This window comes from Trichosurus vulpecula, chromosome 2 (genome assembly GCF_011100635.1).
Source record: "Trichosurus vulpecula isolate mTriVul1 chromosome 2, mTriVul1.pri, whole genome shotgun sequence".
NCBI classification, from domain to species: domain Eukaryota; kingdom Metazoa; phylum Chordata; class Mammalia; order Diprotodontia; family Phalangeridae; genus Trichosurus; species Trichosurus vulpecula.
The window spans coordinates 118826858-118852308 of record NC_050574.1 but is presented as its reverse complement, the minus strand read 5'-3'; the positions used below and the strand labels follow the sequence as shown (position 1 = coordinate 118852308).

Here is a 25451-nt window from a genome sequence, read left to right as displayed (position 1 = left end):
GTGTCTTTAAATATATATATATATATATATTCATATATGTATGTATAAAATCCAATCCCATCATTTCAGCATTTGCTGATTTTTGAGCTATAAATACTTACAAAGAATATTTAACAATCAGCTTTCCTAAGCTGGTTCAGCTGGCTCCAACACACCCTTGGATGGGCTCTGTCCTTCTGCAGCAGAGTTGGGACAAATTAAACACACACACATATGCACATAGATACAGTTATATAGACAAACACATACATATATACACACATGTACATATAATACACACACGTATATACACTCCAACACACATATATGTATCCTATATGTGTATTGGACTGTGCATGTGTGGGTATACGTGTGTGTGTGTGTGTGTGTATGAGTGTTTGTGTATACCCACACACCCCACACTCATATATACATATATTACATAGGCATTATATAGATATTTATACACACATACATACACCATATACTCATACACACATATAGACATCTACACAATACATATACATATACATACATATATATATATAATGTATACACACACACATCACATACAGGTACTCCATATGTTAGATTTTCGTATAAACATATACACACATATATGGAGTATCTATACATGTATAAGAGCATATATGTATGTATTATATGTGTGTGTTTATATAATATTTCTATATCTATATGGAATACCTCTGTGTGTATATGTGAATAGAGGGACAGAGAGACAGCAACAGACAGAAAGGGAGGACAAAGACATATGGTGGTATAGTGGAAGAAGGGCTAGGTTCAGAGCCAGGAGCCCTGAGTTCAAACCCTACTGCCAGATAATCTCAAGCAACTCACTTCTAATCTATGGGCCTCAGTTTTTGCGTTTGTAAAATGCCCTCACCTCCTCCTCCCACCCCAAGCACTGCTGCCATGATGAAATTGCCAACAACTCCCCGTGTGACCTTGGTCAAAACACTTTCTCCTATCACAGTCTCAGGGCCACCTCTGAAAGATGAGAGGGTTGGGTTAGACAATCTCCAAAGTCCCTTCTAGCTCTAAAGATTGAAACCTCACCTACCCTGGCCACACTAACCGTGTGGCATTTTATTTTTACGGAGCAGGAAAAGTTATTGGGGGTGGGAGATTTTCCTGTGACTTTTTCCCCACTTCTATAGGCTTCCTGGAGAAAAACCGGGACACTCTCCATGGTGACATAATACAGCTGGTCCATTCCTCAAGGAACAAGTTTGTCAAGCAGATCTTCCAGGCTGACGTTGCCATGGTAACAGGTGTCTGGGGAGAGGGGCCCCTGGCTGGCCACCTGCCAACCCACCCCCTCCCTGCCCTGGCCTTGGGGGAGGGTACTATTAGAAGCTGGGGTGGGGGGAAGGAGGGGGGAGTCTGGAGGAAAGGGGTAGATGGGGGCAGCTGTGCCAAATGTAAACCCCTTCCCTTACAATAATTAGCTCATTAGTCCAGTCAACCTCTGGTTAGGTTTGCAGAAGACAGAGAATTGAGGATGACAGTAGGGTTGAGTCACAGAATGCCAGAGCTGGAAGTGACATCAGAACATAGAACAGATCGTTACAGCGGGAAGGGACCTTAGAACAAAGAACTGATAGTTGGAAAGGACCATAAAATATACAGAGTTTGAGCTGGACGGGAGATGTTGGGAAGTTTTCCCAAAAGAGATCTCTTCCTTAGTGGTGTTCACCTTTTCCTTTTTGTATGGGTTGGTAAGATTAGGGTGTGCAAAAAATATTTTTGAAATCTGTCCATGGCTTTGGTTCTCATACCTTGTCTTTCACACAGTGGACTCTTCCTCTCCTGTTTGTTTTTTTTTAGAAGAAACATTCCCTAGTTCCAGTGAGGCTCAGGATGACTGGGGGAAGAGTGGGTTAGGGAGCGGGGAGGATAAAGTTGATAAAACTGGTGCCAGGCTGCAACAGGCACAAATAGACTGGTAAGAATTTCCATTGCACTAGCCCTTCCTCCCTCCATTATGTCATCAATATAGCAGGGTTAGTTTGGTTTTTTTTAACTTTTTTTGTCTTTATTCCCCTCAACTGTGAGCCCTTTCTTCTGGGCTCTTCTTAAAAGACGAGTGAATGGATAGAGAGAAACATGAATGCAGGGATGTGCTGGGAAATGTTTAACAAACAGCTCTATGAAAATGCAAAACACCCTTTTAATTTAATATGCCTTATTAACATTTGCTTCAACACTTCATTAAGTCTAGAAATTAACAAAACAATCAGTAGAGTTCTGATTTGTAGTGTTTGCTGATTTCTGAAGTGTAAATGCTCATATTGAAAATTTAACAATCGACTCTTAGGACCTGGTATGAGCGGGCATCAGCACACCCCTGGGTGTTGGATGGATGGATTAGAGATGGACAGAGGGATGGGTAGATGGATGAATGCACAAGTGAATAGATGAAAGTATGGAGGAATGGATAGACATAGTAATGGAGCGATGCCTAAATAGAGGGCTACAGATATGAGGTGGGATGTCTGTCCCTGAAGCTAAGGGGGACACGTGCTTTTCCATAAGACAGCTGAGAAGGGCGCAAAAGCCAGGTGTAGTTGGGTGGATGGGGAGAACTGAATGAGGACTTGAAGGTCGAGCAGAGGACTGAGGAATGGGGGAGAGGGAGTAATAGTTCTGTTTTCTCTCGACAACTTTAATTCTGCTTTCCCACATCTGAGTTGGAACATCTGTACCAGTACAAACTCCATGCCTTCCTCCTTCCTCTATGCTCACGATCCCCCTCTTCCTCCCATCTATCCTCTTCGTGCTCCTCTTCCCCTTTCTTTCCTTCTCCCTCCTATAACAATTTAATTTGACTCAATAAACATTTATCATGGTGGGGCTATGTACCAGGCGCTTTGCTAGGGTCTGGGGATACAAAGCTAAAACGATTTGGGATTTTACACTAGAGACAAGATAGAGCCATTGAAAATTTTGAATAGAGGAAGGATCTGAGCAAACCTTTGTTTTAACACTATCAGCTTGGCAGTTGTGAGGAGGATGGATTGGAAAAGGGAAGAAGACTATGGTAACAGCTATGTGGAGTTGAGAGGTGACTGAGGGCATGGACCATGATAGAGGCTGAATGGAAAGAAGGAGACAGATGTGACAGAGGTTGGGGAGGGAGAATTGACAAGACTTGGCCACTGACTGGATAGGGCAGTGGGGGGTGGGGAGGTGTTGAGGACAAAGGAAGAATCAAAGGTAACTCCAAAGTTGCAGATCTTGGTGACTGGAAAGATGGCAGCACCCTTAATAGAAATAGGGAAGTTTGAAGAAGGTATTGAGGACATATTGAGTTTGAGAAACCTGCAAGTAAATATGTCCAGGTGAAAATGGACAGGGGCAATTGATAATACCAGACTAGAATTCAGGAGAGAGATTAAGGCTATAAGTAAAGATATAGTTAGTCACTAGGTGGCGCAGGTGGATAGAATGCTAGTTCTGGAGTTAGGAAGACCTGAGTTCAAATCCCACCTCTGACACTTATTAGCTGTGTGACTCTAGGCAAGTCACTTAGTGCCGGTTGTCTCAGTTTCCTCATCTGTAAAATGAGCTGGAGAAGTAAATGGCAAACCACTCCAGTATCTCTGCCAAGAAAACCCATGAAGAGTCGGACGTGAAAATGACTAAACAACAAGGAGTTGGTTACCTGCATAGAGATAAAAGTACCTATAGGAGGTGACGTGCTCACAAGAGAAAGAGCGAAGAAAGATTATTTTAGTGGTAGTGTGAAGGATAGATTAAAGATTGGAGTGGATGGAAGCAAGTAGACTAATTTGGAGGCTAGTACAATGGTTTGGGGAAGAGGTGATAAGGACTTTAAATTGGCAGTTATAGAAGTGAAAAGGGGGGACAGACACAAGAATTACTTGGATTCAATTAGATTTTAGGGGAAGAATCCACCTCTTGTCCATTGATTGGGTGGCGGAAAGTTAGGGAGAGGAAAGAGTCAGAGCTGGCTCTGATTTTCTGAGCCTTCCTTACCGAGAAAACAGTGGTGTCATTAGCAGAAATAGGGAAGTCAGTAGAGGGGCAGGTTGAAGAGAAAAGATGATGTGTTTGGATTTGGGCATGTGGAATTTGAAATGAGAACAGGATATCCTCTTTCCCCGCTTTCCCCCTCCCTCCCTTATTCCCCCTCACTTTCCCTCTCTCCCTTACTTCCTCTTTTGTCTTCCCTTCCTCCTTTCTTTTCTTTCTCTCCTCTGCTCTCCTTCCTTCTCTCTCCCTCCTTTTGTTCATTTTCTCTCTTCCTCCCTCCCTATCCCCCTTTCTCTCTTCTCTTTCCTTCTCCCTTCTCCTTTCTTCTTCCTTCCTTCACTCATGCTTGGAGCCCTAACACTGGGCAGTTAGTGGGGTTTGTAAATTGAGCGCAGGAGGAGGATGCTCATCCTTGTACCCCTTTCGCCCTTCTCGAGTCCTGCAGGAAAGCGCCCCCTATGTTGCCCTCACCCTCTCATCCTCCCCCCATCCCCATCATTATCAAACAGTCTTCTCAGCACTGGGACAGGGCTAGAAACACCATCTCAGAACTCTCTCTCCGCTCTAGGACTTCCTCTTTTCACTTTTTGTTGTTGTCTTTTTTTTTTCTTTTCTATTCCCCACCCTCTCTGTCTTCTCTGCTGCTCCTGCCCCTCCCCCCACCTTTGCTCCTACAGTTTCTCTGTGGATACGCATCCGGTTCTTTTGGCCAGTCAGCAGCCTCCTCAACAAAGGTAAAAACACCATGATTAGTGCTAAGAGCATCCCCCAAAGCCTCTGGGCTCTGGGTTGGATTCTCGGGTTTGCTGTTGGGAAATGGGGGGGTGCTTTGAAGTTTCGAGGAGGGGTGTGCCTTTGAGTGCTGTGAGCTTGCTGGTTGCTGTGTGGGTAACAATCAGGTAAAAAAGATGAGAGAGGGAAAGTTTTGTAGAAGTAATAGAGAATGGAGGGCTTTATAAACAGAGGTCAGAAGGGCAACCTAAGCTAACCCAATACTCTTAGTAATAACAGAGGGGCATTGGTGTGGTGGATTGATGGCAGCTGGCCTTAGAGCCAGAAAGACCTAGATTTAAATCCTAATTCCTGCCAACTGTGTGATCATGGGCACCTCACTTGACTCTTCAGTGCCCCAGGGAACTAAGACTATAGTCTAAGGCTCTAACTTACAGGTGAGTTGATGATCTGTCTTCAGAGGAAGTTTCCACACCAGGAATCCCCCCCTCCCCCCACCATGATGAAATGATGGATCTGGAGCAAAATATTAATCATAGTAACAACACATTTCTACAGTGCTTTTATTTTAAGGTTTACAAAGTAGGTAGTATAGTTATTCTTATTCCCACTTCACAGATGGGAAAACTGAGGCTCACAAAGGAGAAATGACTGGTCCAAGGTCATGCAATTATTACACAGTAGAGTCAGAATTCAAATCCAGATCTGCTGACTCCAAAGCCAGTGTTCCTTTCCAAGCTGGAAGGGCCCTTAGATATCCTGGAATCCAACCCTTTTATTTTAGTACTCTCAAACATTCCTGTCTGGTTCCTCAAAATAACCCTGTGATGTAGAAAGCAAAAATACTATCATTCCTGTTTTACAGGGGAGGAAATCCCCAAAAGGAAGAAATTTTGCTTAGGTGACATGGCAAATAAGTGACAGGGTCAGACCTTGAATCCAGGTCTGGTCTCCTGACTTTTGGTCAATTCAGTTTAACTCAATGGGCATTAAGCAGGTAACATATGTTAGGGGCTGGAGACAGAAAGATGGAATCAAACAGCCCTGGCCTCAGGAAGTTTATAGTCTACTCAAACAAAGCTCTTTCCACCACACAACAACGCCACATGCCTGTGGTGACTTTCCCTGCATGGGTACACGCTCTCTCAACTTTGTCAGGGCTCAGCCTTGTCTAGGGGTAAGAATTGGGGTGGAGATGACAGTGGGGAAGGGCTCCTCCCCCTCAGAGTTGTAATGGCAGTCTGGGCCTGCTCACAATCTAACTAAAAGCTTCCACTCTGGAAAAGAGTAAAGGGACCCCTTTTTGAGAAATAAAGCAAATCCCAGGGAGTACCAAGCTATTAGCCAGGGGAACAGTAGTTCTCCAAATGTAGTTGATAGGTTTGCCCTATCAACAAACCCTCCATCCAAGTGCTAGCAAACCAGATTATACAACTGATTGACCCTCTGCCAGGGAACTCCCAGAAAGTGCAAAGGGAATCCTTTGGGTCATCTGGACTGAGTCAGATGCCCTGAATCTTAGGTTAGAGAAAATCCACTGAGAGAGGGTTCCAAGGGGAATGCTGGCTCCATTCCCCACCCTCTTACCCCCACAGGGCTTAGGGCTAGGGAAGGGACTAAGGCCAAAGTGAGAGAGAGAGTGATCTCTTAGAGTCCCGCAGCATTAGAGCTGGAAGGGGCCTTGGAGATCAGCCCCCAAATAGCCCATTTTACAGATTTACAGATGAGGGAGCTGAGGTTCAGAAAGAAGGGACACCTCCAAGCACTCGGTGCATGTTTCTTGTGCCTGCTTAGTGTCTTCTCAATACTTTTACTCTTATATAGGGAAGCTAGGTGGCACAGTGGATAGATAAGCAGCCCTGGAGTCAGGAAGACTCACGTTCCTGAGTCCAAATCTGGCCTCAGACACTTACTAGCTGTGTGACCCTGTGCAAGTCACTTAACCTTGTTGGCCTCAGTTTCTACGTGAACTGGAGAAAGAAATGGCAAACCACTCCTTTATCTTTACCAGGAAAACCCCCAAATGGGGTCACAGAGATTTAGACACAACTGGAAAGGACTCAACAACAACTACTACGACACGCACATAGTTTCCTATCCTTGATCTCACTTGAGCCTTACAACAAGGTTGTGTAAGAGGCAGGCAAACAGGGAAATTGGAGCTTAGGTGAAAGTGATTTGGCTAAGGTCACAGGACAAACAGAGATAGAGCCAACTAGAACTTCCTGCACATCCCTATGCTAGGAGTCAGCCCCAGGGTCCTCTAGAACAATGACCCATCAGACATGTTGTATGATCTTCCTTCTCCCCAGCCCCCAAAAGGGCTTACACATCCAGTTTTGCCTTTGCTTCATCACAACAGGCCCCTGAGGGAGGCATGTCAGGGATGAATAGCCCCATTTTACAGATGGGGAAGCTAAAGCCCAGAAAGGTTGTGACTTACCCAAGGTCACACACACAGTAGCAAGTCATTGGTACACTCCGTACTCAAACCCAAGGACCATTCTGAAAGGAATGATCAGAATTCTTGTTTCTCTACCACTTTTCTAGTTCACATAAGTGATTGCAAGTCAGTAAGTCAGCAAGCATTCATTAAGCACTTAGTATTCTTCAGGCACTACGCTAATTAATACAAAGAAGGCAAAAATAGGCCTAGACGCACCTGAGAGCAGCTCTCATTTTAATAGGGGAGACAATAAGTATGTACAGGGCATCCCCAAAGTCTTAGTACAGCGCAAAGCCTTTAAAGACTTTGGGGACACTTTCTGTACAAGATATGTGCAGAGAGGTTGGAAGGTAATCTTCTGAGAGGAAGGCACTAGCACCTGGGAGGACCCTGAAAATCTGCTGTAGAAGATATTTGAGCCTTGAAAGGAGGTAGGTCGAGGGAACCAGGGAGAGCCTTCCAGGCTCTGATGACTACCATCGCAAATGGGAGCTTCGTGTTTGAGGAACGATCGCTAGGGAGTGTAGTAATGGGCCTGTAGTAGTGACTTGCCCTCTGCTAGGTATCTGAATCTCATGAGAGAAACCCCAAAGGGCAGCTGGAAGGCAGGTCCCCCAATCCCCCAAGAGCAGCAGCTCAGTAAAGATTAGCCTACTTCTCCAATACCCCTGCCCCCACACCTGGTGCCTTCCATTCCCCAGCAAGAGGATTTGACAGAGCAAATCTCATTAACGACCATGGGATCAGTTAAAATAAGGCCACAGGACAGAGGGCCTCTGGCCTCTAGTAGATCCCCAGGAAGGGGGAGGAGATCCTGGCTTTACTGGAGATGGCCAGGGTGGGCTGTTGCAGAATATTCTCACCCTCTTTATTTTCCCAGATGCTTCTCTCTCTTGCTACGTCCTGAGCCACCTGGTTGGACAGACTGGAGGATCTTAGAATCCTAGAATTTCAGACCTGAAAGGGACCTCAGCTGGTCCTGAACCACCTGGCAGGACAGACTAGAGGATCTTAGAATCCTAGATTCTCAGATCTGAAGGGGACCTCAGCTGGTCTACCTCAGGATGGCCTCCCTTCAGATTGTCTTTCAGTCACTACTTGGATACCTCTAGTGACGGGGGTCCCATTTCTTACCGAAGCCCCCTATTCCATTTTGGATCCATCTTTATATTGTTGACCTGAAAACTGCCTCCCCATGCCTAGTCTCCATTGCTCCCACTTCTGCCCTAGGGAGAGTAAAGCAGAACAAGCCTGCTGCTGTGACAGCCCCTTTCAGAAGGGACTGGCTTTGTTTTTATTTTCTCTTTTCCAGGAGGAAATGTCTCCTGACCTCTCCCTCAGATGGTCGTCCTCTACCTGCCTCCCAGCATGGCCCGTCTTATCCCTCACTCCCTGAACAGCTAGTTGTAAGATCACTGAGTGCTAGAATTGGATTGTAGAGAAACTGAGGCTCAGAAAACCTTGAATCCAGAGTAGTTGGTAAGGGCCGCATGGACGAGGGAAGCTTGGAGGCATAGGATCATTAATAATAGCAATAATAACATAAATATTAATGACAAACTCATATTTCCAAAGTACTTTAACATTAAATTGCTATAGAAAGGTGAATTTGTTATTGTCATTATGGTTTACCAAACACTTTTTTTTCATGTGGGAGGGAGACGGAATTAGGCAGGGAATGGTGAGTAAAGCCCTATATTTGGAGTTAGGAAGGCCTGAGTATAGATCTTGCCTCAGACATGGCTGCTAGTTGACCTTAAGTTAGTCACTTAACTTATTTCAGGTTTGCTTTTCTCATCTGTGAGATGGGGATATCTACCTCACAGACTCGCTATGAGAATCAAATAAGGTAGTATTTACAAAGCACTCTACAAAACTTTAAAGTCCCATATAAAGGCTAACAGATTATTAAGACCCATTTTATTTTCTCATTAAATTTTTACTTTTTTAATGAACAAAAATCTATTTTCTCTCCCACCTCCTTGGGAAAAAAAAGAAAAGGGAATTCCTTGCAAGAATTATGCATAGTCAAGCAAAATAAATTACCCATTGGCCATGTTAAAATACACATATACACACACATACATGCATATATACATACACAAACATATATATACACATATATATAAATATAAATATATATGTCTGATGCTGCACCCTGAATCCATCACCTCTGAGAGAGGCGATGGGTAGCAGGCATCTCATGGTCCTTTGGGATCATGGCTGGTCACTGTGTTCCTCAGTGTTCTTAAGGCTTTTGAAGGCATTTGCTTTTACAATGTTGTGTAATTGTATAAAATGTTCGCCTAGTTCTGCTCACACCATTCTTCACCTGTTTATACAAGTCCTCAAAGTTGTTCATTTTCATACTATAGATTGCTGTTCTGGTTCTGCCCAGAGGACAGGCGATTTGTCCAGGGTCATACCACTGTTGGTTGAGCCAAAAGAGATCTTAGAGATTTTTCTAGGGGAGAAAACTGAAGGCTGGTGATGTTTTGTGACATGTCACAAAGGCTGACTTTAAGTTATTAAAGATTAAAACTGCACTAAGACTTTTGGGACACCCCACATAAGCGATACATGTTAAAGCCAGAATTCAAACTCAGGTTCCCTCACTCTACCACATTTGGTGCCCTTCTGTATGTTTACATATATATTTTAAAAAGAAACAGGCTCAAAAACAGTGAAATTGCCTCAGAGAGAGGGGAAATAAAAACCCTAGCCCCAGCCCCTTCCGTTTCCCATTCCCTCAGCTGGGCCCACTCTGACTGTGTCCCTGGCCTCTTCTGACCTCCTTCCTTTGCTTTCCCTTCCCTCCCTCCCTTAGCCCGACTGGGCCCAGGGCCTGTGGGGAGGGGGAGGAAAAGCCTCCCCCTCCCCACCTCACAACTGTCACTCCTCCCCTTCCTGAGCCTGACGGGTCCCCTCTCCTCCTCTCCTGTCCCAGGGAGCAGAGACCAGGAAGCGCTCCCCCACTCTCAGCAGCCAGTTCAAACGCTCTCTGGAGCTGCTGATGAGAACCCTCAGCGTCTGCCAGCCCTTCTTTGTACGCTGCATTAAGCCCAATGAGTTCAAGAGGCCCATGGTGAGTAGTGGGAAGGGCCCCGGCTCCCCTGGGGGTTTGGGGATCATAGGGGAGGTGGGGGGAGAGTGGGGAGAGAATGACAAGGGTAGGTCAAGTCAGTGCCTTAGGTTCTTAGAGTTAGGGTGTTAGAGTTGAAAAACAACTTGGAACTTGGAGCACAGAATATCAGAGCTGGGAAGGACCTAGTAACACAGAATGTCAGGGCTGGGAAGGGTCTGAGAACATAGAATGTCAGGGACCTTAGAACACAGAATGTCAGAATTGGGAGGGGTCTTAGAACACAGAATGTCAGGGCTGGGAAGGGTCTTAGAACACAGAATGTCAGGGCTGGGAAGGGTCTTAGAATACAGAATGTCAGGGACCTTAGAACACAGAATGTCAGGGCTGGGAAGGACCTTAGAATACAGAATGTCAGGGCTGGGAAGGGTCTTAGAACACAGAATGTCAGGGCTGGGAAGGACCTTAGAACACAGAATGTCAGGGCTGGGAAGGGTCTTAGAACACAGAATGTCAGGGCTGGGAAGGACCTTAGAACACAGAATGTCAGGGCTGGGAAGGACCTTAGAACACAGAATGTCAGGGCTGGGAAGGACCTTAGAATACAGAATGTCAGGGCTGGGAAGGACCTTAGAACACAGAATGTCAGGGCTGGGAAGGACCTTAGACCACATATTTCCAGAGCCCACAGAGCACAGGGATAATTATATTGTTGTTGGTGAGGATAATAGCTCACATTTATGTAGCTCTTTAATGTTTACAAAATTCTTTCCCTCAACAACTCTATGAGGCAAATAGCGTAATTATTAAAATTAAAAGGACCACTTTACAGATGAGGAAATTAAAACCTTAAAGATGTAACATCTCTTACCCATAGTCACTCAGAGCTAGGGCATTGATCTGTAATGCAATGAAGCAGAGGGAGGTATCAGTTGGCATCACTGGCCCCATTTGAATGCCAATAAAAGCAGCAGAAGGGGTTTTACTCTGGAGAGAGACCTCCCAGTTCCATCATACTCAGCTTTGCTCCCAGAACCTTCTTTCTGGAGGTATTCCATCATATCTCTCCTCTTAGACGATGCCTTTGACAATCTTTATTTCACCTTATCACTTTGAGTTGGTTAAAATGACTGTCACTTAGTTATAACTAGCAATTTTAGCATCTCAGGCAAGGCACATAAAGCTGCTCCCAAATCAACTTTTTAATTCTTAATGAGAAAGTAATATAAGAAGCAATTAAGCAGGAGAAGGAATTTGTTATTATGACAGCTTCTGCCACTGAGTGCACTGTAAATTTTATCACCCTAGGACAAAGCCCAAATTGTCCCACCCTAGTTCTAGTTCTCCTTGCATTTGATTTTTTTAGGTTGCAAATTAGACTGAGAAGAAGTGGGAAGCCATGGGGATGAGAAACTTCTCAGAAATGTTTATTGACTAAGAAATGATGTCAGGGCCATTTCAAAGTAACCAAGGAACTAGGTGGCAATGACTCATTGGAAGTAATTACGGTTTTAAAAGACAGTATCCTGTTTGGAGAGTAACACAGAATCACAGAATGTGGGGTGTCGGAACAAAAGGGAATCTTAGATTTCTAGAAATGTCACCGTGCTTATAATAAAACAATCAAGAAGCATTTATTAAGTGCTTACTATGTGTTAGCCATTGTGCCAAGTGATGTCTACAAAAAAGGCAAAAGACCCTCGAGGAGCTTACAGTCTAATGGGGTGACATCATACAAGCAAATACATACAAAACACGCTTATACAGGACAAACAGGAAACAGCTAACAGAGAGAAGGCACTAGAACTTAGAGGGGTTGGGAAAGTCTTCCTGTAAAAGAAGGGGTTTTAGTTGGGTCTTAAAAAAAGCCAGGTTGGTCAGGAGGGGGAGGTGAGAAGGAGAACATTGCTGCCAAAGGGGACAGCCAGTGAAAATGTCTGAGTCTGGAGAGGGAGTGTGTTGTTCATGGAACATGGATTTGTTTACTTTGGGGCAGGAAGGATAGCTTCTATCTCACACACACACACACACACACACACACACACACACACACACGGGCTGAATAGGAAGGTAACTGGAGGGGAGCTCTGGGAAGGAAAGGAACTGTGACTTCAGTGACCTCAGCAAGACTTGAGTTCAAATCCAGCCTCAGGCACTTAGGGCAAGTCACTTAACTTCCTGTCTACCTCAATTCCTCACTTGTGAAATGGGGATAGTAACAACACCTAGCTCCCAGGGTCGATATAAAGATAAAATGAAATATTTGTAAAGTACTTCACAAACTTTAACCTGCCTTCAGGGCTTGTTGTGATGCGGAAATGAGAAATATGATTGTTCCTGCTATCACTAGTCCCAGCTTGCTCCCTCAGTGCATCTTTTACAGGAAGGCTCTTCCAGCCCCTCTTATTTCTAGTGCCCTCCCTCAGCTAATTATCTCCCATTGATCTTGTATATATCATACTTTGTATTTATTTGTTTGCCTGTTGTCTCCCCGACATGAGTTCCTTGAGGTCAGGGCTGTCTTTTGCTTCTTTTTGTATCTCCTTAGCACAGTGCCTGGCACATAGTTGGCACTCAGTTTCCAGATCAATGAAGTTGTTTGTTGGGGGGACAATGGGTTGAGGGGGGGCTTGATGAGAACCACAGGAAGATGGGGGTGGGCTGGGACACTGGGATGCTCCAGTTGCCCATTGCTCCCAAAGAACTTTGCCCTCTCTGGGTCCTGAGAAGGGAATACTTCCTTTCTGGACAGGACTAGGCAGACACCTGCATTTTGACTGCATGGGGCTGCATGCGGAGTGAAAGGAAAAACTCCTTCCTTTTTTCTCAGCAATGACATTAGACTTGCTGCTCTTAACGTCAGACTGGTATTGCTTAGGAACCATGAGCATTCTAAAGGTTACAAAGCTTCTCATGTGCAGCATTTCACTGGCAGCGTAGGACCAACTGGAATCCAAGCACCTGGGTGGAAATCCTGACTCCTCCTCCTACTTACCACCTGTGTGACTTCACACAAGGTTGCTTAATCACTCTGGGCCTCCGCTTCCCTGTTTGTAAAAATGAGAGGATTGGAGCAGATGGGCGGTAAAAGCCATTTTAGTTCCGAATCTATAATCCTATGAATACTATATTGTGGATCAGAGGACTTGGGTTTGAATCTCAGCCTTGTCACTTATTACATATGAGACCTTGGGCAAATGACTCAGTTTCTTTTGGCCTTATTCTCCTTATCAGCAAAATGACCTTAGATGACCTCTAAAGGTCCATCTCAAAACTTGTGATTCTATGAATCGCCCCATGGGGGAGGTAGTCCAAATATTACTATTCCCATTTTGACAAAAAAAAATGAAGCCAAGGGAGAGAGCTTTATTATCTCTCATCACAATAAACCCTGAAGGTAGGTTAAAGTTTGTGAAGCATCTTACTGCTTGGGGTTACAATTAGTAAGTGGCTGAGCTGAGATTACCCCAGGTCCTCTGGCTCCAAAGCCTGAGGTGGTCATCATCATCATCATCATCATCATCGTCACCACCATTACCACCACCACCACCATTACCACCACCACCACCACCATTACCACCACCACCACCACCACCATTTTACGATAGTGCTCTAATTCTGTCTAATGCCAGGAGGAAGGCAGACAGAAGACTAGAGGAAGAACCATTCCTCACTTCTCCTGTTTTCCCACCAGCTCTTTGACCGGCACCTTTGTGTGCGCCAGCTGAGATATTCTGGGATGATGGAGACCATCAGGATCCGCCGGGCCGGCTACCCTATCCGCTACACCTTCGTGGAGTTTGTGGAGCGCTACCGTGTGCTTATGCCTGGAGTGAAGCCGGCTTATAAGCAGGTATAGCTGGGCATGCCATGCAGCAGCCCCCAGACACTTGGGGGATCTTTGCCAAGGGGGCGAAGACTGGGCCAGGCCGGGATATGGAGTTTCTGGGCAGCTTCTGCCAAAACGGTCCAGGGAGGGAAAAGGATAGTGGACATAGGGGCCCAAATGCCAGTAAGAGACCATTCAATAGAATTCACCAAATGTTATTTTGTGCCAGGGACCTCTAATCAGTCCAAGAAATACAAAGGTAGAAAACAACACAGCCCCTCACCTCAAGGAGTTTACAGTCTAATATGAGGCTGGAGTACAGCAAATACACAGATGGGCAGGACAAAAGGGAGACTATGAAAAGGGCAAGGGAGAAATCCAGATAAAGTTCTCTGAGGAAATTTGTGGAAGGAGTGAACCCTTTCAGCTTAGGAATTCAGGGAAGAGTTCATGGAATCTAGATCATTCAGGCTGAACCTGGGGAGAAGAGGAACATTTCAACAGGTAGAGATGAGGAGATGGCATGTTCCAGACTTGAGAGAAGGTCAGCACAAACATCCAGATATACACAGTCAGAGGGGGCGGAGTGAGATCAGGGGCCGGCTAGTCATCCAGTTTGGCTGGAATATAAACTATATGAGGGGGAGGAGTGTGAGAGAAACCTGGAGACGTAGGTTGGAGTCGAGCTATGGCAGGTTTTAAGTGACATGCTGAGAATCAATCAGCAAACATGTGCTTGTATAATGAATATCTGCTATGTGCCAGGCACTGTGCTAAGTGCCAGGGATACTTGAATACTACTCCAGGCAGGGAGCTCATCACCTTTTCCCCTACCAAGGCAGCCCGTTCCATTTTGGAACAGATCATATCTAGTTTTAGATCCCGTGAATTGTATGAGCTCTGTGATCTCTAACTGTTGGAAATCCTACCTTACCTAAAGCACAGGACTGGCTGTGTTACTTTCCTACTCAATAAACTCTAATAGCTCCCTATCACCTCCAGGAGCAAATACAAAATGCTCCGTTTGGCATTCAAAGCCCTTTAGAACCTAGGTCCCTCTCAACTTTCTAGTCTTCTTACACCTTGCTCCTCAGCACATACTCTTCTATCCAGGGCCACTGGCCTCCTGGCTGTTCCACAAACAAGACACTCCATCTCTCAGCTCCAGGCATTATCTCTGGCTGTCCCCCATGCCTAGAACCTGTCCCTCCTCTGCTCCAACTACTTTCTCTGGCTTTCTTTAAATCCCAACTAAAATCTCATCTTTTACTGGAAGCCTTTCCCAACCCCTCTTAATTTTCGTACTTTCCCTCTGTTAATTATCTCCTATTCATCCTGTATTTAACTTCTCTATACACATTTGTTTGCATGTTATCTCCCCCATTAGATCAGAATTTCCTCGAGGGCAGAGAGTGTCTTTTGCCTCTTTATGTATCTCCAGCTCTTAGCACAGGGCCTGGCACAGCATAGGCACTTAATAATTCATTAATTATTGATATCATGTCATATATCATAGCGATTGGTATCATATCATGTCACATGTCATGATATAACTGATACCATATCTGTCATATATCATCTCAACTGATATCACATATCTGCGTAGGCACTTAATAATGGATTGATTATTAATTGTCATGTCATGTCATCTCCAGGAAGAAAAATGAAGTGACAGAATTTTCTAGCTTTGCAATTGGGATCATAGGATCATAGATTTAGAGTCAAGAGAGACCTAATTGATTATCTAGGCCAAGCTTCTTATTTACCGAGAAGCGGATGAGCTTAGATTTGAACCCAGGCCAGGGGAGGAAGCTTAGGGTAGGGAAAAAAGCCTTAGGTCCCTAGAGTCAGCAGCCTGACTTCTCCTCCTGGTTCTATCATTCATTTCCTAAGTGACCATGGATAGCTCATTCTCCCTTTCTGGGCCTCAGTTTTATCATCTTTCAAATTGAGATTATGCTAAGACCTGCCCCGCCCATTTCACAGACCTGTTAGGAAGAGGTGATGGCATCTAGTAGCACTTTGAAGAGCTCTAAGAGCACCCAAAGGGTCACACGTTATTTTTACTTTGGAGCAACTGAGTTAAGGTGGAAGATAAGGTTGGGCTCTAGGGATAGGTCACTCCTGGGGTGGTTTGGAAGAGAACTTGTATTTTAGAGGTTGGGTAGTGAGAGGTACTGGAAATGAACAATGGCTGAATAGTAGACTACAGGCCAGGGGCCACCTACACTGAGCCTTGCAGGATGAAGATATCGATAGGCAGAATGTACTCCTTCCCCATTTATGTCTATTGAATCCCCGTGTTCCTTCAGGACCCAGTTTAGGGGCCATGTAAAATGTCAGAGCTGGAAGGGAACTTAGAATCCAGAATGTCAGAGCTAGGAGGGGCCTTAGAACACAGAATGCTAGAGATGGAAGGGATCTTAGAACACAGAATGTCAGAACTGGGAGGGACCTTACAACACTGAATGTCAGAGCTAGGAGGGGCCTTAGAACATAGAATGTCAGAGCTGGGAGGGACCTTAGTACATAGAATGTCAGAGTTGGAAAGGGGCTCGGAACAGGGAATTTCAGAGTTGGAAGGGGACTTAGTACACAGAATGTAAGAAATGGAAAGAGAGAAAACTTAGAACCCATAATGCTAGAGATGAAAGGAACCTTAGACACAGAATATCACAGCTGGGAGGGCCATAGACTGTTAGAGCTGAAAGGTCCTTGAGAACAGAGAATGGCTTCATCAAGAACAAGTCAGATCAGACTAACTTTATTTCCTCTTTCAACACTCTCCACTCTCCAGGAAGATCTTCGGGGTACCTGCCAACGTATTGCTGAGGTTGTACTAGGGAAACATGATGACTGGCAGATTGGCAAAACCAAGATCTTTCTGAAGGTAAAGCATGACCATCCATCTTGGGTTGATGGTGGTTGGGGGGAGAGTGAAGGGTCAAGAGGTCACTGTTATTCAGGTGTGGGGGGAAGGAATTCCACAGACAACAGCAGATTACTTTTTTGTCTTCAAGCTCATCCTGTACTTTCTTTTTTCTTTTTTTAACATCTAATTCTTTTATTATTTATTTTATTTTTAACATTCTTTTCTCTTTAAATTTTGAGTTCCAGATTCTCACCCTGCCTCCTACCCCTACCAGTGAGGAGGCAAGCAATATGCTATCAATTATACATATGAAATCATGCAGAACATATTTCTGTATTAGCCATATGGCAAAACAAAACAAAAAAAACAAAGTGAGAAAATTATACTTCAATTTTCAGTCAGAGTTCATCAGTTCTCTCTCTGGGGGTGGAGAGCGTTTTTCATCATGAATCCTTTGGAATTGTCTTAGAGAACTGTATTGATCAGAATAATCTCAAATGACAGTGTTCCTCTTGGCCCTGAAATTGTAACCAGGGTTCCTGATTCCTTGTGACAGGCCACAAGGGCTCCTCTCCATCCTGGAACCATGGCCCAGGACTGCTTATGGGCAATAGAGTTGCCAATCAGCACAAGCTGCAGCCTGTTCCAGAAAAGGGTCTCTGTAATCTCTTTCTGAACAGTTGTCTGACTCCCTTACTGTTTCTGGGCAGAGGGCTCCTGAAGCTGCTGCTGCTGCACCTGCCTCCAAGGCCCACTACTGACTGGCGCTTCTGCATCCACCTCAGTGTTACAGACCTCTCCTGAGGACCTGATAAGTTGTCTCAGGCTAGAACAATGTCTCCCTTAGACCTTGTCTTGTCTCTGCCGCTCCAAAAATTGATTTGCAGCATTATTTTAAAGTTTTTTAAAGGGCAATATTGTAAGAGTTCAGCTGGGTCTTGGTCTGGACCCCTCCATGTTGGCTCTGCCTGGAACCTGAGGTCTAAGATGGATCTGCCCTGCACTTTCCACTTTCCTTACCTTTGCTTATGCTGTTCCTCATGCCTAATATGCCTTCCTTCTCCCTCTGCATCTGCTCAATTTTTTTCCCTTCTTCTCTATGAGGTTTCCTCTAGTTGCTCTGTCCATAATAACTTTCCCTCTTGAAACTCAAATAGAAAATTTTGTTTATTCCTCTCTGATCTACTTATCATGTAAGATTGTGTGTTATCTGTGCTGATGTCTTATCCTCCTATTAGATTGTAAGTTCTTTGATGGCAAAAACCCTATCTTACCTAAACTTTGAATTGGATGGGGGGCAGGGGAGGAGAGAAAAGGAATGGTCTAGATGACTCTAGAGTTTCATGCTTGGGTGACTGGGACAAAGGTGGAATGGAGCCTTCAACAGCAGTAGGGGTGTTGGATGAGGGACAGTGTAGGGAATGCCAAGACCAGAGTTTTTCACTCTCATAGGCTCTAAGGCCTCGAGGCTCCCTGTAGAACCTTTGGTGGCAGGAGGGCACTCAGAAAATTGTCCAGACAGCTGAGGCCCTCTTCCTCTGTCCCTCCCACACTCACCCATCCTGATACATTCTGTCAACTTAGTCCTCCGCACACCTCAGAATGGGTTCAGTGGAGGTAGGCTAGAAATGTGGCAATGATTGCTCTCTTTTTAAATCATCTGGTCAGCTATATCTGTTTATATGCCTAGTGCTCCCTCCCTTCCCACGATAGGCCCTTTGTTGTATTTTCCGCCTGGCATTCAAGGCCTTTCCCATGTGGCAATAACAAACCTGCCTTTTCTTGTTCCATTTTCAAAGAGAGAGAGAAACAGAGAAAGAGACTTTGAGAAAGGAAAAAAAGAGAGAGATGAAAGAGTGAGAATGAGAGAGAGAGATGGTGAGAATGAGAGAGAATGAAGGGAGAGTGAGATAATGAGAGAGAATGAGGGGAGAGAGAGAGAATGAGAGAGAGATAGTAAGAATGAGAGAGAATAAGGGGAGAAAGTGGGAATGAGAGAGAATGAAGGGAGAGAGAAAGAGAGAGAATGAGAGAGAGATGGTGAGAATGAGAGAATGAATAGAGAGAGAGAGAGAGAGAGAGAGAGAGAGAGAGAATGAGGGGAGAAAGTAGGAATAAGAGAGAATGGAGGGGGGATAGAAAGAGAGGATAGATTATTAAGCATTTACTGATTCCCAAGCACTGCATTAAGTGTTGCCAACACTAATACAAGCAAACCAGCCCCTGACTTCAGGAAGCTTACATTCTAATTGGGGAAGACAACACTTAAAGAGAAAGCTGCAAAGCAGGGAGCAGGGAGGAAAGTAGACTTTCAGGGTCAGGCTGTGGGTAAGGAAGAGGACAAGAATTTAGGAGAGGGGAGCCCTTCCCAAAGGGAAGCATGCCTCTGGGCCCCTCCTGAAATAGTGCCCTGCTTGGATCCCACCCAGCTGGGGAGCTCACTATCTTTTGTGAAATTTTACCCATCTTTCAAGGCTGAGCTCTGATGCCAGCTTGTCTAGGATACCCGCCCTGACGTCACCAGACTGGACATGCTCTTTCCCTTCTCAAGAACCCCCAGAGCACTAAGCACCTCCCCTGTGGTGCTTTGGCTGATGGTTTGTCTCTTATCTCCCCTACTAAATGACAAGCTTCTTGAGGGCAGGGACAGTCTTATTTTTTTTTAAGGAAACTTTTAGCCTTGGACCTTTTTGTTTTAAAAGGAGCAAAAAGTTAGAAAAAAGTAGCAAAGGTACAGTCTTTCTGAGAAATGAAGTAAGCAATTTCACCCAACACTACAAAGCACTACATTAGTTACCCAAGCACCTAGAGAGGAGCAGGAGAAGGTGGGGAGCAGCTAGATGGGGAAGAGGGGGTGCTGGCAGATGCCTAATTCAGTGATCAGACATGCACAATATTCTAGAACGATTGTGGTCATTCCAGAGAAGATAAAATATAAAAGGAAAGGTGACCAAACACTGTGCATTTAAATGCAGAAATGATGAAAAATAAAATACATTTTAATCCTTCTTTATTTACAAAACAAAACATAGTGGGTACCCCTCAGAACATTGAGCGGGTCCAGCCTAACAAATATAGAGGGTGAGCATAAATTTGTTCATGATGTCCATGAAATAGTCCAAATTTTATTGCAGGGGGCTCCCAAGTGTATAGTATTATATTGAAAACTGATCAAAATTTTGCCTATTTTCTGAAATAATCATTCATATAGACATACCCACACTTTGCCATTTTTAAAGAGCTCAGAGGTTATTTAAAGTTGTTTGGACCTCAAGACACTTACAGCAAAGCTGTCTTGACCAGCACCCATGCCTAGCTCTGACATTCCCTGTTCTAAGGACCCTCCCACCTCTGGCATTATAAGGCCCTTTCCAGTTCTACCATTCTGTGCTTTAAAGTCCTTGCCAGCTCTGACATTCCGTGTGCTAAGGCCCCCTCCACCTCTGACAGTCTATGCTCACTTTCTAGGGTCCCTTTCTGATTTGAGAGGCTGTGTTCTAACAGTCTTTGGCCGTTGATTTAGTCAACGAGTCTGTAACTAGGGTGTCAGCACTAACTTGACTTTGCCGCAGAGTCTCTCTCCTTTCTGTTCTCCTGAGAGTAGAGATCTAGCTCCTTGGTGGCTCTTCGCTAGTCTAGCCTATGCTTGGACATGCTCAGCTCAGCCTTCTTCTCCAATCAGCCATACCCACATGTCCCTGCATAATTCTCAACAGTGTTTCTGATGTCCCTCTTAGCCCCACTGACCAGGCAGGTGTTATCTGGCTCAGCCAGCTGCCCGAGCAGGAAATGAGGAACAGGAGAGGTCATGGAGGGGAAGACCAGGGCTAGTGTGACAGGAAGTGTGGAAGGTCACTCACGTGAATGCAGGAAAGCCTTCTTTCACAACAAGGCAGCATGTGTGGAAGAGAGGCCAAGGAAAACCCGGCTTCAGGTCCTGCTCTGACACTCACTACATCGTGCAATCTGAAGCAAGTCAGTTTCCTTATCTGAGCCTCAGTTTCTTCATCTGTAAAATGAGGCTGATGATACTTGCATTAGCCACCTTACATAACTATTTTGGGGAACGTGCTATGTGAATCATAGAAATAGTAACGGCTGTCATTATTATAAGTGATCTTAACCAACCTCAAAGCCCTGTGTAGATCTGTCATTATTATTGCTTAGGAAGAGGACAGATTTACTTAGTGTTTCAAGGTTTGTTATGATCTGTTATAACAGAAATAATAATAAAAGTCACTGTGAAATAACACTTGTCTAGGACACAAAGGGATGGGCAAAGAATGGCCCCCTTCCTGTAGGACTGTGCCTGTAACTTGTGGGACAATTCGGTCTTGGCCCAACTCTTAAAGTGATTTCTGGCTGCCCTAGAGGACCTGGGCCTCTGGGAGAAGTTTGCCTGTATAAGGAGCTCCCAGCTACCCAGTTTAAAGGGACATTGTGAAGAAGCATGTATCAGACCAGGACTTGAACTGAAGATCCTCATGTATCTTTGAGCAGACTTCTTTTTGAGCCTCTGTCTCCCTCTTTTGTAGAATGGGGCTAATAATCCCTGTCCTGCCTCCCTCTCTGGCTTTTTGGTAGGATCCAAGCTGTTGGATATGAAAGGACTCCGAAAACACAGTGCCCCATGGGAAGTTTATGTTGTTTCTCAGGGCTCAGGTTGGAGATGTGAAATGGCTCCAGGAGATTGGGCTTCTCATCTCTGGCAAGAGATTGGTATTGGAGAGAGGTCAGACTCCTGGAGGCTCATAAAGACATCAAGCGAGTAGGGCCCTTGGAACATAGAAAGTCAGAGCTGGGAAGGACCTTGGAGCAAAACACAGAATGTTGGAGCTGAAGGGGGCTTAGAACCCAGAATGTCAGACTGGGAGGGATGAAAGAGACCTTACAAAATAGAATGTTATAGTTGAAAGAATGGAATGTCAGACCTGGAAGGGACCTTAGCAATTAGAATGTCAGAACTGTAAGGAATCTTAGAACACAGAACGTTGGAGCAGGAAGAAACTTTGGATCTTAGATAACAAAATATTTGTACTGGTAGGGACTTTAGAACATGGAATGTTGGAGCTGGGGGAGACTTTGGGAAGCAGAATGTTAAAAAAAATTGAGATGGGAGATGATGAATTTGAGGGGAACAGCAAGGAGTCTGGTTTACCAGTGTACATGAAAAGAAATAATCTGGGAAGGTTAAGGTTTAGCCAAACTATGAAAAAAGAGTTTTTTTAACTTTCATCCTATCTAGGAGTTTAGGAAACTCTCTCAACAACCCCAGGCAATGTTGGTAATTCTCTTTGCAAGCACATAGTTCATAAAAGTCAATGAAAAAAAATTGTATTGACAGCTAGATGAAAAAAAATTGAATTCATGGCAAATTAAGACATTCTTCAATCCCTCACTAGTTTAGGAACTCGACAGCACCCCAATTTCCCTCCAATTAGAATTTTTTAATAATTGTATTTTATTTTTATATTAATAAACATTTGTTTCATCTCCCTACCACTTGCCCTCACTCAAAAGAAAGGCAAATTCCTGTAACAAATATATATAGTTGAGCAAAGTAAATTACTGAAATACCATTGAGTCATAGGAAATGACAAAGGGGATGATTGCAGAGAAACCTGGACAGACTTGTATGAACTGACACAAAGTGAAATGAACAGAACCAGGAGAACAGTTGACACTATAATAACAATATCATCTCCAAGGAGAAATATGGCCTTGCCCTTCGGAGCTTGGAATCTGTGTTGTAACTGAAAAGCTGGTTAGGAAAAGGCTTCTTGGACACTCATGGATGGTATTCTCCCTAGGATCACCATGACATGCTCCTTGAGATTGAGAGGGACAAAGCTATCACCGACCGAGTCATCCTCCTTCAGAAAGTCATCCGAGGATTTAAAGACAGGTATTTGGGAGCTGTTCGCATACACATACAAACACATACACATACTCTAGCCTACACATAAATATAGACGTGGAGAGGGACAGGTAGACACATATATAATATGTACACACTAATTCACTTACATGCATATAATCAAGCCCCTACCATATGACAAACACTGCATTAGGCATCGAATCTACACGTGCACACCATGATGGCATGCAAATGCATGAATAATTCACCCACGGACATGAATTTGCACATATATGAACCTACATATAGTAGATTGACAAATCAAGCTCCCACATATGCTTACAAGCATTTTGTACTTGCACATACATGAATTGACATCCACAAGTTATACATTCACATACACATACATTCACAGAATCACACAATACTGGACACATGTGTGTGCCTTCACACATATATGTGCTCATGTCAGAAACACAGACATAGAATAAATATCTTCATGATATTACCCACATATGTAATATGTATATCCCACTTCACTGTCATCTTTGAGAAGAAAAGACAGTGTTTTTCATTCACAAGAATAAGAGGAAGAAGAAATTGTCCATTCATTCTGCCCAGGGCATAGAAAGGGGGAGCCCAGCGTTTCTGCCCAGGCCGGCCAGTGGAGTCAGGAGATTTGGGCCCTAGCCCCAAGCTGTGCTAATATTTAATTGTCCATATGATCTCAGTCAAGGTTCTTCCACTCCTTGGGCCTCAATTTCTACCTTTGTAAAAGGGCTAAAATAACCCCTAGCCTACTTCCCTCCCACGGTTATGTGTAGATCCAATGAGACTAAGCTAGAGGAGCTTTACAGGTATCAAATATTATAGTAGGAAGAGCCTGGGCCTACTCTGTGTCAAGAAAAGTGACTCCAAATCCCAGCGGTGCCCCTGAGCTGCTGTGTGACCCTGGACAAGTCACGTCCTCTATAGAATGAAGATGATGATCCCTAAATTACCTAACTCCCACAGTTTTGTGAGGTGGGCTCTTTCTAAACTGTGAAGTGCCTCATTGGCATCCTCGGAGGATGCTGATGCTGGTGCTGATGGTTTTAAGGTCCAACTACCTGAGGCTGAAGAATGCTGCAACGCTCATTCAGAGGCACTGGCGGGGCCACAACTGCAGGAAGAATTATGGGGCGGTAAGTGCACTTCCCAGAGGGGAGGCCTTGGGACCCCTTGGTCAATCGCCGCCGGGCTGTTTTCCATGATGAATGGACAAAGCCGGCCATTTCCAGAAGAAAGAGAGCTTGGCTAAGTGGTCACAAGAACACTTACTCTAGAGCCAGGGGACTTGGGTTCAAATCCTACCTCTGACACTTATTCCCCATATGGCCTTGGACATGTCACAACATCCCTAGGCCTCATCAGGATCTATGGATCTATTTGTGTACTATGTTTCCTCATCAGAATCCAAGACACTATGATTTCTGTGCAAGAAACCCAGAATGCTCAACTTTTTTTTTAATTGTTTAATTTTTGGGTTATCCTTTTTTCTTAAAAGGATGGTAAAATGTACTGATTCCTCAGCTTGGGAGTCAGGGGAAGCCCCAAAGTTGTTTTCTCTTTGGTTCTCATTTTTGTCATCTGTGAAATGAAGGGGCTGGATTAACTAAAAGATCCTTAAAGAACCTTCTAGCTTAGATGTATTTTCCCTCTAATCATTTAGCAAGTATATATCAAACACTTACTATGGATGGGGGCACAGAAAATAAATTTTCTCTGTAGAGTTTTTTGGGGGGAATTTTATGACATTCCTTTGGAGGTAATTAGATATGCTTTGGAGAAATTGTTACAGAGATTGTTGTCTTGTTAATTAGGCAGAAAGACTTATTAGTTAAGCACTATGAGCTGGGCACTGTGGGGAGCTAAAGGGAGTGGAGATGTGGCTCTTATCTCTTCACTTGCCCTGGTCTGAAGGGGCAGACACAGTCCCTGCCCTCAGGTAGCAGCCATGTTAGAAACATAGTCCTCACCTTCAGGGACCACCTAATCTGAGAAGGCGGTCTCAGTCTTTATTCTTCTGGCCTGAGGAGGCACTGTCCCTGCTGTCAGGGACTCCCTGCCAGTAGGTGAGGCATTGACCTTGCCCTGGGGAGCATGAAATATGAAGAGAGATGTGGGCTCTTGTTTGAGGTGGGAGAAAGTCCCTGCCCTCAGGGAACCCTAAGTGCAAAGAGAGAGATGAAATTGGGATAAAGTATCTCCAGAGAATTGTGTTGGAAGCTCTAAGGTTGCTGGGGACAACCTGGCCTGGAGGAGAGGTTGGTATGGCAAAGCTTCCCGGAGGAGGAGTCCCTGAAAGGTCATATCCCACTTTGGTTGCAGATGAGGATTGGTTTCCTGCGGCTCCAGGCCTTGTACCGGTCCAGGAAGCTCCACAAGCAGTACCGACTGGCCCGAAGGCGGATCATCGACTTCCAGGCCAGGTGTCGGGGCTACCTGGTACGAAGAGCCTTCCGACACCGGCTCTGGGCCGTCCTGACTGTGCAGGCCTATGCGAGGGGCATGATAGCCCGGAGACTCCATAGGCGCCTGAAGGCGGAGGTGAGTTGGGAATGGGAGAACCTGAACCCCAACCCCCTCCCCAGCCCA

The 25451-nt window shown here is 44.8% G+C and overlaps 1 protein-coding gene across 2 annotated transcripts in view; it reads left to right on the top strand.

The window, feature by feature from the left end:
- Positions 1–25451, top strand: part of MYO7A (myosin VIIA) — a 140748-nt gene that overhangs the window by 32864 nt on the left and 82433 nt on the right. For both annotated transcript variants that reach the window (XM_036745400.1, XM_036745399.1), the window contains exons 13-19: positions 1158–1264; positions 10122–10259; positions 13951–14109; positions 16883–16975; positions 22768–22862; positions 23914–23998; positions 25185–25403. In XM_036745400.1, the coding sequence (XP_036601295.1) occupies positions 1158–1264; positions 10122–10259; positions 13951–14109; positions 16883–16975; positions 22768–22862; positions 23914–23998; positions 25185–25403 (896 nt within the window). The remainder of the gene's footprint in view (positions 1–1157; positions 1265–10121; positions 10260–13950; positions 14110–16882; positions 16976–22767; positions 22863–23913; positions 23999–25184; positions 25404–25451) is intronic.